This window comes from Canis lupus, chromosome 4, assembly GCF_048164855.1.
Source record: "Canis lupus baileyi chromosome 4, mCanLup2.hap1, whole genome shotgun sequence".
NCBI lineage: Eukaryota > Metazoa > Chordata > Mammalia > Carnivora > Canidae > Canis > Canis lupus.
The window spans coordinates 44,582,637-44,597,998 of NC_132841.1; the positions used below are offsets into that span (position 1 = coordinate 44,582,637).

Below are 15,362 nucleotides of genomic sequence, written 5' to 3' on the forward strand. Positions count from 1 at the left end.
AGAGGGAGAAGCAGGATCCATGCAGGGATCCCGATGAGGGACTCGATCCCAGATCCCGGGATCATGCCCTGAGCCAAAGGCAGACGCTCAACCGCTGAGCTATCAAGGCGTCCCTGGAATGGACTTTCATCTCTAAGAGTCCTAGGAAATAAAGGCAGTCAGGTCCTGAGTAAAAATATCACCTGGAGTTGGGTTGGTGGCTCTCCTGGAGACAGAACCACCGACATAATCACTAGGATTTAGAAAGGAAGGGGAAACCAGGAGGTCTCTACTCTGACCCTTCCTGAGGCTGACTAGAGAGCTCAGTATCTCAAAGCAGCCAAAAGGAAGTATCATCATTTCTTCAGTTGTGCTAGACTCTTGGCCCCCATACATGGCACATTTCAATGGGATTGCAGCTCCGTTAATCTGGAGTAGAGTGCTTTCTCTTCATTAGTACTGGTTCACACTGTCAACTCAAGGCTGCTGATTAGGTAAAAGACAATGATAATATTTAGGTCAATCAATCAATAGGAGGAGATGAGTTTTGGAAGTACCACTGTGACTTTCCTTACTAGAATTTGCTGTGGGATGGGCTCTGACTACAAATACTCCACTCTTTCGGACTGATGTAGTGAACACTTTGTATGTGTTCCGCTTTCTTTTTGTTTTATAAGAGTGACGAAGTTGTCACTAGGGAAAGACACACTTCTGGCGGAGTCTAAAGTCCTTTGACCATTTGGTTCTATCATTTGAATTGTGGTTCCTTTCCTTGTATGAATGCTCTGCACCTGAATTACCGGATAAAAGTGACTGACTCTGTTTTTTATGCTTTTTGAAAGTTTTAATATGTGAAGATTTTAAAATAAAATGTTTAAACTTATAAGAAAGTAATAAACTCTTAATGAACTTTGCAACTAAAGATATGCATAATAAAGAGGACTAAAGTCTTCTTTCTCCTCTTTTCTCCCCTTGTGCTTCATCTACCTTTTGTAATAAACCCACTCTCTAGATAGAATACTCTGGATGGTTTGTTATGTGTACAGGGGTACAGTGATAAAAGCTTAGCAATTGGCTCTCCAGAAATAAAAGGCTCTGATCTGCAGCATGTGCGGATTTCTGTGGAGTAAATATTCTCACTATCTACAGTTTTAAGCTAAGGTTATGATGGAATTGGGCAAGGGTGTTTGTTGTATGACCAGTTCTCCGAGACGGTGTAAGTTGTCTCTAGCACATCATTGTGTGTTCTCTTCAAGTTGTCTGTATTTCTCTTCCTCCCTCCCTTCCTCTCTCTTCCTGCCCTCCTCCTTTGCTCCTTCCTTCTGTCCTTGCATAAATACTTGTACGTAAACAGACATATGTGAATCAGTATCATCCACGAACAGTGCATTTTGTTCTGCAACTTGCGCTTTTTCACAGAGTATACTGCGGCTCTGCATTTTGAAAATTTCTCGACACACTCCTTGTCACTGGAAACACCCTGTGCTAGCTCAAGAGCGAAGCTGAGAATCACTTGGTCTACACAGACAAGCCTGGGAGTATGCGTGGGTGCCCACACACTCACTGTAGTCTATCTATTGTAAAAGGGAGTAATTCATCATTGGGCAGCAGGTTCTGCTCAGATGGTTTATTGTCCTGACCTCATTAAAAGCATGTAATCCACGCAGTGCCGTAAATCTATGCCTCTAAATACTTTCCTCTTTAAATTTTTAATACTGCACACATGAAGGGAAAGGTTAAAGCCAATTAAAAGAGATACAAATACCATTATTACTGCCCTGACAAACAGTTAGTTATTGGATTTGGTCGTTTCAGTTTAGAAAGCCATTATTTTTGTTCCTGAATGAATTAGTAATCAAGCTGTTTATTGACTTGTCTCATCTCCGAGATGCTAAATATTTTTTTGGTCCATTCTCTCTCTCAATTGGCATCATTCCTACACACATAAAAATTACAGACAACTTAAGGTCTGAGTGCAAACAATAACTGCACAGCTGCATGTGGAAATCCACACATGGACAGAGCCATCATTTGCACTGTGGTCCAGAAAGGAGAGAGCCACGCAATTCATTCTTATGCAGCAAATAGTTGTTATTGTCGTTGCTGTTGTTTCCCCTCCCATTAAAGCTATTATAGGATCCTGACAAATACTAAAAGCATTTAGAGCTGAAAGAACGCTGGGAAAATTGCCGTAAAAGGATTGACAAATGATGATCTTTCTGTCCGCAAGGTTCTTATTTCCTGTGCAAAATGGACCAAAAGAATAAAGAAAAAGAGACAGAATCATTAACGTAAGAACTTGGTCTTGTTTTCTGACATGAATTCATATTTTCCATTACATTTAGCCAAAATCGTGACTCCGTTCATGACAAGGCTGTAGCACTATTGCTGTTTTAGGCTGTCTTAGGTGCCCCCTTCTCCCCCAACCTTCTCTTCATTCCTCTGGGAACATAATTTAGGTTCTATGGGATCTGTGATGACCTAAGGGTTTATAAGAGTGGATCTGAAATTTGACCTTGTTCATATAATTTTCCAGCCACAGGTCCAGTGAGAAGCAGCGCTGACCCCAGTGCAGTACTGACTTCAGAAGAAAGGTACACCCACAGACTCACATCCATAGGATTTGTACAACTCCTAATTCATGTAAGTGTTCTATCATTATTCTCGGCATCCTGCTGTTCCTACCTATAAGTCAGAGTCAGGTATTAAAAAAAAAAAAAAAAAGGAAGAAAAGAGGAAAGCTTTCAGAATGTCACAGAACTCATATTTCAAAGGAGAGTGTGAAACACATTTGTTCTTAAGGAAAAATCACGATATATATATGTATATTGTACATATATATGTGTGTGTATACACACATGCACACACACACACACATAGATTGTAAAGTGAAATATTTTCCAACTAGGAGGATGAAACCTAACTGAAAAGGAGGATTTTCTGTATTATCTATGTACCAGAAGGGCTAGAAGAGTGTGCACAAAGTGTGTCCCCTGGACCATCAGCAACACTGCTTTCTGAGAACTTGATAGGAACACAAATTGGGGGACCTGCCCCAGATGTACTGAATTAGAAATTTGGGTTGTGGCCCAACAATGTGTCTTAACAAGCCCGCCGGAGGACTCTGACACAGCCAGTGAAGTTTGAGAATCTTTGTTCTACAGAATATACTTTTCTTAGCTGGTTCTCTTCAATCTATCTTTGCAGCTGGTCATAATCTTTGAAACATGAGCCGGGCACTCTGTTGTGTTTGTTTGCATACTATATCACACACCACAACACATGACACTGATTTGTTTTCACATCCTCCTACTAGATTGTAAGCTCCTTGAAGCCAGAGGCTTTATCTGATTCACTTCTTTATTCTCAGTGCCCACCTAAGGGAGATGGATCAAAGCAGGTGCTTAGGAAATTAATTATAAGATAAAATGTCTAGATAAGCCCGTGGATGAGAAAGAAACATTTAGAGGTATAGAAATCCATTGAAGTTCTTAGTTCTAGCTTAGGAAGACCCATACCTACATAAAAATGACTTTTCTTAAAAAAGAAAGAAAAAGAAAAAAATGGTCAAGGGAACAGTTTTAAGCAACTTCTAATGTGTTCACTGTTTATTCTCTTGGGAAAAGCAAGAAATAATTGAACACACCTCACACTAATAGCCTCTTATAAAGTGTGTTGACAATCCAGTTGGTCTGAATATTCCTATGAGGTTTTCACATTCAGACAGGACCCATCTGCCCATTTGATGACAGACATTCTCAAATTGAAAATAATCTGAATACAGGCTATAATAAAACCACAAATGCCAGTTTCAGCCCAATGGGTTAAGGATGTCAAACCCTTCAGAATTTCTGTCCCTCAATATGTAGGCTAGAGGGCCATTCTTGGAAAGAGGAGATATCCTAAAACCATTCTAATTGCCTCTCCACGAGGAATTCAAAGACTTAGACGTGGAGTCCCTAGCTCTTTGGAGATTTGAGTGACACTATAGAGATGTCTTATTTAGCTTTTCTTTTCTTTTTTTTTTTTAAGATTTTGTTTATTTATTCATGGAAGACACAGAGAGAGAGGCAGAGACACAGGCAGAGGGAGAAGCAGGGGAGCAAGGAGCCTGATGCGGGACTCAATTCCAGGACCCCGGGATCACAACCTGAGCCAAAGGCAGACACTCAGCCACTGAGCCACCCGGGTGCCCCTAGCCTTTATTTTCTATCATGGGCTTCATCATGGCATTACATCTAAGCTGGGGAAGGTCTACTTTATGCAAACTTTCTATATGTGCCTTTGTGTGGCTCTGACATCAGATCACTTGGTTTGAAACTGGGCCCTAATACTTTCTGGTTTCTTTAGCCTTTCTAAGCCTTGGTTCCCTCATTGTAAAATGGGAACAGTCATAACACCTGAGGATTAAGTAAAAGAAAAATACACACATGCATATATATGTGTTTGTATATATACATGTATATACATTATGTGTGTATATATATAAACACAATATACATTTATACATACATACAATTTATAGATACTATATATACAATGTCTTAGAAAATATATATACAATATACATTTATATATACACCTATATATATATATATATATATATATGTGTAGCCAGGTGTCTGACATATAAAAAGGGCTCAGTATTACTGGTATAGTTAACTAATATTATATGCTATCAGGGCTTCTTAAACTAGAATCTATATGCCTGTAGAGATTCATGAAATGGACAAAAGAATTCCATAAGCTCCCTGAAATAATCTGCAAAATGTTTCACGTTTGTATATATTCATTTTCTCTGGGCATACAGCCCAAAACTTTAATCAGATTCTCAATGTGGCCCATGGCTCATAGGTGGAAAACAGCCATGGTGTTGAGGATTTTAGTAGTCAGAGTGTGTCCTCAACAAGCTGGCAAACCAGGAAAATGAGGCAGTTTCTCTAAGGCTGGTGTCTCACTCTGGGCATGATGTGTAGCTCTGGGATCTCCATTTTTAATTCCACACAATGTGTATTTGTTTATTTTCCTTCTTCCATCTCATAACAGGAAATAGCATTTCAAATGCATTCCACCACGAGGGTATTCAGACAGTTAATTTTCGCCTCGAACACCCCCAAGATTTAAGAAAACACGAGAGCTTCCATCTACTGCTCCCAACCTGCCAAGCACAATGTTCTTAGTAGCAGCAAAAGCCAGTCTGAAAGAGCTTCGCTGTTTTTGATTGGTTTCTCTTGATGCTATCAGCCTGGGTGATTGTATGAGCAAGCCACAGAGGCAGAAACGACACTGGACCATGTGCCAAGAGCACTGGGTTTGCTCTTGAACATTATCCTAACCAGCTTCCTAGTTTGACCAAGTGGCTTCTTCTCCAAGGTTTTCTGATTCTTTACCTGTCATATATAAATTTCACTGGATCATCATTCCTCAATCTTTTATGTACCAAGGCCCAGATTTAATATAGAAATGCTTATGCTGGGATGTCATTTTTTAAATCAATTGATTTAAAAATAATCACAAGAAGAGTTATTCCTTTCTTTCTGAAAATGTGAAAAAAAATTTTCATCTGTCTATATGGATAGACAGATGAAAAATATTGCTCATTCTGGCTACAAATAGCCAATGGTGAACATATGAGTTCAAGGACCCATTAAGCAAGTATTTATTCAGTATTCATTAAATGTCAGTTACTTTAATATAGCATCAAACAAAAATAGTTGCTGCCTTCATGGACATGATAGTAGTGCCAGAGAAGGGAAATGGCTACTAAAAACACATAAATATATATAATTGTTTAAATTGTGCTAAGGTACACTGCAAAGCGTTATCTGGATCATGAAAGAGAAAAAAGGGGTTGGGGATGATTTTAAATAAAGGTGTCAAGGTCAGCAACCGAATTGAGATCTGAGGGATGACGGTAGCTGACCCTCCAAAGAGGCAGCACTTAGGGGTGAAGAGAAGACCTCGGGTCAGCAGGGCCCAGGGAAAGGCACTTAACCTCTCTCTGACTCATTTCTCCATCTGTAAAATGGGAATGATATGGGACATAGTCAATTAGGCTGTTACAAGGATTAAATTAGCTAGTAGTTACAATTTGTTTAAGACAAAACCTGGCAATGTACCAATGGATTGCTCAAAATAAATACCATGAAGAGAGAGGTAAAAGCATATGCCAGGGCCCTGAGGTAGACAAGAGCTGGGTACCTTTGAGAAACTACAAGGAGGGTAAGGCTTTTGGGTGGAACATGAGTGAGAAGGTGGTGGAAACTGAAGCTGGAGAAGCAGAGAAGGGGAAAGTTAAATCTCAAGTTCAATGGGAGGAGAGTGGAGAGTTTTGCCTTGTCCCCAGAGGACCCCTGAAGTTCATTCTCCAAAGTCAGAAAATTATTGTCTCTGACTTGCTTTTTGTATAGCAGATGATTCTATAATATAACCCCTCAAAGGGAACATTTCTTTAGGTAACTCGTTTTAAATAAAGAACCCCTGTTTCATTCATGCTCATTAAACTACTTTCCCCCCACCTAGATCCCTGCAATAATAAATATAATTTAATGACTTTGGTTCCTTGAGCTGCAGGTGTTGGAATATTGTATTTATTAACATATTTTAAGCCCTTTAAAAAGACTGCATTAATTCCTATGATAATTTAGTACCAGTAATAACATTCTCTGTTCTGAATAGATGTTAATCACCACAAAATGACTGATTTGCCCGTGTACGAGCTAAGCCATGCTCTAACTAGTAGCTAGGAACTTTAAAATTCAACATTGTTACTGAAACTGTTGATTAAAGTTTAGTTGCAATAATTGTTGAGGACTCAAACCAAGACTGAACAATTGGATTCTCTGCCACGGAAGATGAATGAGATATTTCTGAGTGTTTGTGTTTCCTGTAACACTGTATGTACTTGGAAGACAAAATTCAGCTAATTCCAGTTACTCTGAACCACCTGGGGTTTGTTAGCACTTTGGTTAAAATAGCAGCAGAGAGGACATTACTTCAGAGAATCATATCTAACCCCAAAGCCAGCCTGGAGGGAGGCAGCAAGACTGCCCCCTTCTGTCTTGAAGATGGAAGAGGAGGGTCCGTAACTGTGTGCCAATTTCCACCCATCAGGGTGAGGCTTGCTCTGGCCTGGGCCAGAGTCCCAGTACCCTACCAACTTAAACTGAAATGATTTTGGAAGCAGAGGGAAAAGCTCGATCATGAAATCTGGCCCAGTGAAACGAAGTGATAAAATTGAGTACAAAGGAAAGAACAATTGCAAATGTCAGGTTCTGAGATAAGGGCCCTCAGATGAATTATTTAATTACGTAACGACCCTGTCAGTAATTGTGGAGGCGTCACAATCACCCCTCATTTAACTGCTCAGAGAACTTACTAACTTGCTCAAAGTCACACAGCTGGTAAGTGGCAGGGCACTGGAGTCTAAACTCTTACGTTTGGCCACATTGCCTGGATAATTGATCCATCAGTCATGCAGATCAATCATTCGGATAGAAAGGACACTGAATAGCATAACGAGGTACTACAGCTTTATACACTAGAAAAACTCTTACTTAAAACAAAAATCTAACAACTTTTCCCTTCTGGCTTGGAGATTGTTGGTAGGGAGGAGTATTATTTGCATCTGTAAGGAAATTAATCTCTCTACGATTGTCTTCCTTCAAGACAGAGGGAAAGGCCGAGCACAGAATAGACTGGCTTCTGTCCACCCGTGTACTGATAAAGGCGCGGGGGCTGGGAGCAGGAGTGGAGAGTGCCGAGATGCTCTGCATAAATATGATGGGACAAACACTTGAATTTCTGGCCATTTAGGGAGAGAGGGAGAGATCCAGCGACGAACTTGGCAGGAAGCTGGAGCCCCAAGCGAATAGATCTTTACTGACTTTGCTTCCTTCAACAGCAGAGACTGTGTAAGAAGTAAGGGGCCATCAGATATTTCATAGCAAGTTCTTTTAACCGCTGGCATATGAAGCTCTTCCTTTTTCTCAAATTTTCAGCGCAGTCTGCCCGGCACAGAAGTTTTGGGTAGATGATTTTGTTTGCTGGTTTGTGATTTGTTGCCTGCACATGAGAAGGGAAAGGGGCCGAGTTCCACGACTCGATCAGCCTGAAGCGGAGAGAAAGGAGCAGCACAGGGTTTGACGGGCTCGTGGGCCATCGGAGCTTGGGGCTGTGGGGTGGCCTGAGGGGTAAAGCTGAGCCTCCGTGCAGAGGCCCAGGAAACCCACAGAAGTCACGGAACAGGTTTCAGCTGATATCCCGGCCACGATTTTTTTTGCTGTTGTTGTTACTCATCATTGACATTGTTCCCATAGAGTTGAGAAATCCTAGCATCCACTCTTCAGACCGATAAAGGAGGGCAGTGAGAGCTCAGTCACCTCAGCAAATGGTTAGTACCAGGACGCTGACTCGCCAGGGCTAAGCGGCCTCGGCCCGTCCCAGGTTTCTCCGTGCCAGCCCGCGCTAAGGCACCCGGGGCGCTGACAGCTGCGGGCCGGCCCGTGGGGAGCAGGTGCGGCTCTGGGGGGGGGGCGCCCTGCGGGCCGGGGCCAGCGGAGGGGAAGCAGTGGCAGAGCACCCGAGGTCCAGGAGATCACTGCCAGCCTCGTGTGCACCGGCCCAAGTCAGCACTAAGCGGGGGCTGCCTTCTCAAAGATATGCCCGCGGAACCCCCGAGGGCTTTCTAAGAGAAGCGGGAACACCTCTGCTGTTGCCGTAGGATAGACAGTTAAGTCACCGGTGAGAAAATCTAAAAAATTAAAAACAAGGACCCCACCCCCCTCAAACTGTGTGCTGCATCGGCCGAGCGGAAAGGTACTCGTTGGCTGTGCAGACGGATGGGGTGTGTCTTCATCTACGGAGTCAGCTTTTCGACCTGCATTTCTGTTTCCACCTCCAGAAGCTTGGACTATCTGAAGGGACCCAAACATGCTCACCATTATATAAACACACACACACAGGCACCCATATAAATGTAAGTCCAGATGTAAACAAACATCCGTACCTATCCCCGAAGCAGATTTTCAAGTGGGGGCGTGGGAAGATTGGAAGACTTGGGGAAAAATGTCTCTCCAAAGACGGTTTATGTTGTGTAAAGCCTCCTTGAAAAAATTTTCAGGTTTAAAGCAAGTTAGCCAGAGGATGAAATCCCTTTACAGGGACCTGCTGTCCATTTGCAAAGGTTGCAAGCTAGCAGCCCCCAGGCTCCATCTGGGACCTTCACATTTAATTGTTTGGTCCACACAGTGGCAGCCAGCACGATGTTTTCTTGAGGTTGAATTAGACATGGAAATTGGAGCTCTCACATAAACCGTGTGCTGCTTTTTTTGTTTTTTTGTGTTTTGTTTTGTTTTGTTTTTGTTTTTTTTGTTTGTTTTGTTTTGTTTTGTTTTTGATGCCTGGCCCTTGCTGTCTGTACAGTCATGAATTGCCTGGCTGCCTTAGGCTTCCCATAGGATGGTACAAACTGGTGGTATGGAAAGCTGGTCACCATGGGGCTGTGCTAATCATTCTAGTACAATCCTTTGGCTTCCTTGTGTACTAGCATTACTGGACTGGCACCTCAAGCCAACCATTTTCTGTGTCCAGAAGGTTCTGCCTGCTGTCTTCCAGGGGGAAACTTCCAGGCTTCTCTCTTGACCAAGAGCCTCTACAAAGCCTTTCCTGACCTTCTGTCTGAAGACTAGCCGCCCTTTCTTTGGCACCCAGTTGGTACCTGCAGCCATGCAAAGACTCTCCTTCCACAGTCACCATAGCACCCAAGACTATGCTTTACACATTTGTGTGAGCACAACTTCTCTATTAGATAGGAACTCCTTTAAGATGGGAATCACATCTCCTTTGTTTTTTCTTTCAAGGCCGGTCAGAGTGCCGAGCACAGAGAGGGGGCTCAGAAGGGGTCTTCTGAAGTTAATATAATTGGTCATCAACCTCTACTACCTCTGAGCCACACACAGGTCAGGATGGTGGTGAGAGAGGGGTCACAGAGACAGCAGTGAGTGTGGCAGGATAGCTGGGTGTACCTCAGGACAGCAGGGACCACACCCTGGGGGGAGCTTGGCTCAGACCTCCTCAGCTGGGGGCAGGGGTGGGGAGAAGAACCCAGGGGGCACCATCCCAAGGCAGTTCACGGGAAGTCAGATCCCACTGTGATGGGTATCAGCCCTCAGACCCAGAGGCCCAGAGTGTGGAGGCAGTCCCAGGGAGTGGGTGATGAGTAGGAGCCACACATGGAGGGCTTTCCTACTCTCCCTACCCCCACCAAAGGAAATAGGGCTCTCCAGAAGTCTCAGCCACTCTTTTGTACCCCTGCTCTGGAATGCAACCTACAGGAGAGTTAAAAAAATATTCAACTAAATAAAGTATTGCTGCTACTTAGGATGGAGTTAAAACAATTTTTTTAAAGGTTAAAAAAGCTACTTGCTCTTCAGGTCAGTAACTGTCATAACGATTTTTCTCTTGCCATATGCTCCTCTGAATTGCATTAGTATGACATCTCCCTCTGCAGCATCTGGTCTCAGCCACTTCAAGGGACACAAGGAAGCTACACATTCAAACGGAGTATATAATAACACGGAGAGGTATCTGCACCCCTGCCATCACAAAACAAAAGACTACGCTGTATCTCATACAGCATTGCTGAGATGGTGCTGGAGATAGTTCAAATGAATGGAGGCAGAATTGGGGGAGCTTTTGTTCGCCTGTGTATTATGTGTGTGTGTGCGCGTGTATAAATGCATATGTGTACACCTGTACACACATGTTTTATCAATCGGTAATCACCTGCATTGCTCAAACACAAATTCTTGCTTTCTATCAAAGAGAGCTAAACATTTTAAACATCAGATGCAAACTAGAGCCCCACCAATCTACAAAATATGGACAGAGAGGTTGGACCTATCTATCTTTCAGCACTTTGAAATACAAAAAGGGAAATTTTCCACCACAAGCCAAAGGCAAAGTAGCACTATCAACCTCCAGCCACATTTTCCAGACTAAGAAAAAACCTGGCAAGTAATGCAGACTTCCTCTCCTCATTGGTAATAATCTTTGTCAAACTGATAGATTTATTTAAAATTTTCCAAGGATCTCACCCCACTTTCTTGAATAGTTATTAAAAAATCCAAAAGGGTTTAATCAAGTTGACTGCCTAACACATGGTTCTGACATCCATTCTTTTCTGGTCCTGAAGATCCTTGTGCCTGTTTTGTCAGAAGCACAAAAAGTAGAAATGCAATTCCATTTGTGCTGATGCTAAATGTTAATAGATTTGCCTAAATGCCTGCTAATAGTCCCCCTAAAATTAGCTAGACTAGTAGTGCATGCCTAATGTGGTGTTGTTTTTGTTGTTTTACTTGCTTTTTTTTGCTTCTCCTGCTTTTATCAGAGGGGAAAAAGATCCCTAGAAAAAAGCATAGGTCCTCAGCTGTGACACATTTCCAGTGTCATATGTGAATTCTGCAGAAAGAACATATATTCTGAAACTATCCCACATTTCTGACATTCTGTCATGAAGGTGACAAATCCTAGTGCTCTAATGTTTCATTAAATTAAACATGAAATGTTTAATGTTTTGTTAAATTAAACATGAAGCCGTGACTTTGCACCCGAGAACCACAGCCTTCTATCAATTCTTCACATTCCTTCAGGTCACTTCTTAGGTTATAAAAACTGAGTTTTGTTTATTAGAAGCATTGCATTTCTCTCTGCAGTTAAAATGCACTTTCCTCTAATGCACTTATAAATAAAGACCAACAAGCAACCAGTTTTTTTTTTTTGGGGGGGGGAGGTGGTACTTAAAGTATTTCTCAACTCAAGCTTATAGAGAACAGCTTGCAGACAACCCGTTAAGTAAATCTCTACAACTTTTTTCAAGTATTTGCAACCATGACTGAGAAGCTTCCAGAGAGCAGACATATTACATATTTCATCCAGTTTCAGGCCCATTTCACAGATGAGCATGCTAGTCCCTGAAGAATGGAAAGATTGCTAGAAAACTGTTGAGCTAGATCTTTCAAACCAAAAACATGTCAATTCCTTTTCCCTTATCCAGGATGGCAGAAACCGAGAAGGAAAACAAGAAAAAACAACTCTGATGGGGGAAGAAAGCATTTGCAAAAGCAGAGAGGAGGATGTGGGGCTTTCCTGACTACTGAACACACATTTTAAAGCAGCTGGTAGACAAAATCTGGGCAATGTTGGAAGACGATAGAATGAGGCTGAGATTTAAAAAAAAAAAAAAAAAAAAGAAAGTAAGGAAAAGCTTTTTTTCCCCACCAATTTAACGAGATAGTTATAAGTTTGGGAGTTTTTAGTAATATACCCAGAGGGTCATATCACAGACAAAATTCCAAGTACTATTTTATAAAACACATTTAGATGATACTTTTTTCAATGGAGAGAAAAGCCGAAACAACTAAGTAGCAACAGAAGAGGGGGAAAAAAATCCACACATTTCATGATGAAAGTATCTGAGTTTTTTACATTTTTTTCATGATTTAAATGGGCAAATGGGGTGTTCACATGGGGTCCCCTTCTTGTCCAACCAGCAACAGCAGAAAGAACCATCCCTTAAGGGGCAAGCTGTACAGACCCTTCCAGTCCAACCAAATGTGTCATCGGTGCTTTTTCTATGTCAACACATCAACTCCTACCAGCGGCCTGAGCTATAAAGCAGCCCGGATTTGCTAAAAGGTCCTGGCTCAGAAAGCGCGCCTGAGAACCCCTCTCCCAGCTAGCCCCCAACCCGTAGGAAGATAACTGATACTTACCATTTTGAAGCTTCATGTCTGTGAGGCAAACTAAATAAATTAAACGGATCCTGCTTTAATCTTCTTTTCTAGACCCCAAATGCCTTAATCAAAAGGAAAAACAAAACAAAACAAAAACACAAATGTTCCCTGAAGTCCTTCTCTAAACCACCAGAGTATAAGCAAGGAATAGCTGTCTTTTTTTTTTTTTTTAACTGAGTGCCCAGAACCTGTCCCTTGACATGAACACCCGAGAATTATTTCTAACATCCTTCTACTCCTCCACCCATCTTTCCCTTCACTTCTATTTTATGCCCCAGAGAAGGCTGGAGGTACACTTTAGATCAAAATCTGGAAGACGCTTCGATTGGAAATTTGGCTTGGCAGACCTCCTGTAAAAATCCCACGTAAAGACACATTTGTTTCCCTCCTGCAAATGAACTGTGGCATTTGTGGTACCTCTGGTTCTCCCCAGTGCATACTTCCCCTTTAAATGAGCTTAAGCGGCAGGACTTCATTTGGGGTTAGCTGTCCCGCAAAGCTCATCTGGCTCTTACCATTAAGGCAAGAGGCTCTAAAAGGCTAGCAAGATGCTTTTAACAATGTTTGAGGGGCCGGTCATATCTTGTTAGCAAGAGCTGTACACTTACCGGGCTCTCAGGGCCTTGACAGAGCTGTCCTATTCCTTCTGGGATTGAGAAGGCAAAATGAAATTAACCAATCGTTAGCTGGAGCCAGCAGAGCCGCACTGGATTCGCATTCTCCAGAAACCAAGTGAGGCGCCTTCCCCCAAAGTTACTCCTCCATCCGCTTCTCCTGGCATACACAGCCCGCCAAGGCCCTGGCTGCAGTTTCAAAACTGCTACTCAATAAAAAGATTTTAAAGGCTGTGCCGGGAGCCGGGAGCTTCAGATCCCAGTTTGGCTTTTTCTCCATCAGCATTCCTCAGCAAGCCTGCACAAAGCGAGGTACGCTACATTATTTATGTCAGCTCTAGGCTCTGGAAAACACACACTGGCATCCTGATTACTAAGAATCCTCATGGATACAATTAAACCATTCCCACATATATTCACCCCCCCCCTTTCCCAGATTCAACCTCTTTCAGAGAAAACAGAAGCATTTTGAGGCGTGTCCCAACTCATCTATGAGGAGCCAAGAGAGCATTGAAATATGGCCATGATGGCAAATGAGCCAGGGGGAGAGGACACTTTTCCTAGAGAGGACAGATGACACTCTAGGGAGGCAAGTTCAGAGAACAGTTAGGGGAATGCCCTGCCAGGGGCTGCCCTGGGTCGGGGGCACTGGATTTGGAAGGAGCAAAGTTGAGGCACTACAAAAACAAAACAAAACAAAACAAAAAAGAACACAACATTTTGATGAATTCATGGAAGATTGATTTAGAATGGGCTGTTAAGGGAAGTAAGGCGCATTTGGCAACATGACTAACCTTCCGAGCTGGATGCAGAGCAATCACACTCACCCAACAAATGCTCCTTGGTGCCCCATCCAAGTCATAGCACTAGATGGGAAGACCACTGATTTCGCCAAGTAGAGCAATGACTCTGCCCCCACGTCTCCTCTTCAGCAAAACGAACAATTCTCCAAGTTGCAGTCCACCATTTCCTTTCTTGTCAGTAGCTCGACAACACATTATGAGCCGGGCATACTGGCCACTGGCAGAAAGAACTGTATGCTGGCACGGCAAAGGAAGGATGAGGACAGGAGCTTCCTCCTCTGTAGGAGTAGTGAGAAGGCTATGCATTTCCCTTGGTGTCTAGCTGGAGAGTCCCTGCTTGGCAGGCAGAGGTGACTTCATTTTGCAAAAGCCCCGGGCATCGCTTAATGAAACCACCTTTGGCAGGACCTCACAGTTAAGTCAGTGTATCTAGGCAAGAAGTCAGCTTGGGCAAAGTCAGTTGTCTCATCCAAGAAAACAAGGAGAAAAGAGCAACCTGCTTCTCTCCAAAGGCTTCCTTTGAATGTACATTCCCGTGTTTGCCAGTCTTTTTTTTTTTTTTTTCAAGTGACTGTCATTTCCAGTGGCTTAGTCCATCCCAGTTCAGATAGCTTGGATGGAAAATTGGAAAGTATGGTAGAGAACACAGGGTAGATCAGTAGAATAGAGCCCAAAGTGGGCAAACCCGCCCTTTGATGCACACCAGAGCGAAGCAATGGCAAATTTGCTCCAGTGTGTGAAGCAGCAGAATATCCCTCAACAATAAACAGATGAGAGTTAGCATGATAGAATACACACACACACACACACACACACACACTCACACACACTCACACACCATACAGTCCTACAACTACCCAGGCACCCAAAGACCTGATGGATGGAAAAGCAAATACAAGTTGCCCTGTCAAATGATTTCAAGTTGTAGGATTTGCTCTGCATACCCACACTGGGTCATCTGGTCCACCGACCTCTCCAGAGGCCTTGGCCATGTGTGGGCACAACTGTGCTCTCAGCTTGAGACGGTTCCTCTCATTCTTGCCGCTAAGGAATCCAACAACACACACTGTCATTTTGCCTGGAAAGGACTCAGAAGCAACTAGCTAGAGTGACAAGTACAGAGATGATTCCTTGGGAGGAAGATCATTCAAGAATATCACTTGTTTCTCTAA

General features: G+C 42.8%; 1 protein-coding gene across 8 annotated transcripts in view; it reads right to left on the bottom strand.

Annotated features, from left to right (window-relative positions):
* The window catches only part of TENM2 (teneurin transmembrane protein 2), a 1,505,907-nt gene that overhangs the window by 406,795 nt on the left and 1,083,750 nt on the right, over positions 1-15,362 (bottom strand). The window contains exons 1-2 of one of the 8 annotated variants that reach the window (XM_072824233.1): positions 13,382-13,725; positions 12,753-12,835 (exon numbers count right to left, since the gene is read on the bottom strand). The exons of 5 other annotated variants lie outside the window; for them this stretch is intronic. In XM_072824233.1, the coding sequence (XP_072680334.1) occupies positions 12,753-12,768 (16 nt within the window). In that variant the 5' untranslated portion in view covers positions 12,769-12,835; positions 13,382-13,725. Of the gene's footprint in view, positions 1-12,752; positions 12,836-13,381; positions 13,726-14,214; positions 14,564-15,362 lie in introns of those variants that run through there. 2 more of the 8 variants (XM_072824236.1, XM_072824235.1) reach the window with 2 other exon arrangements.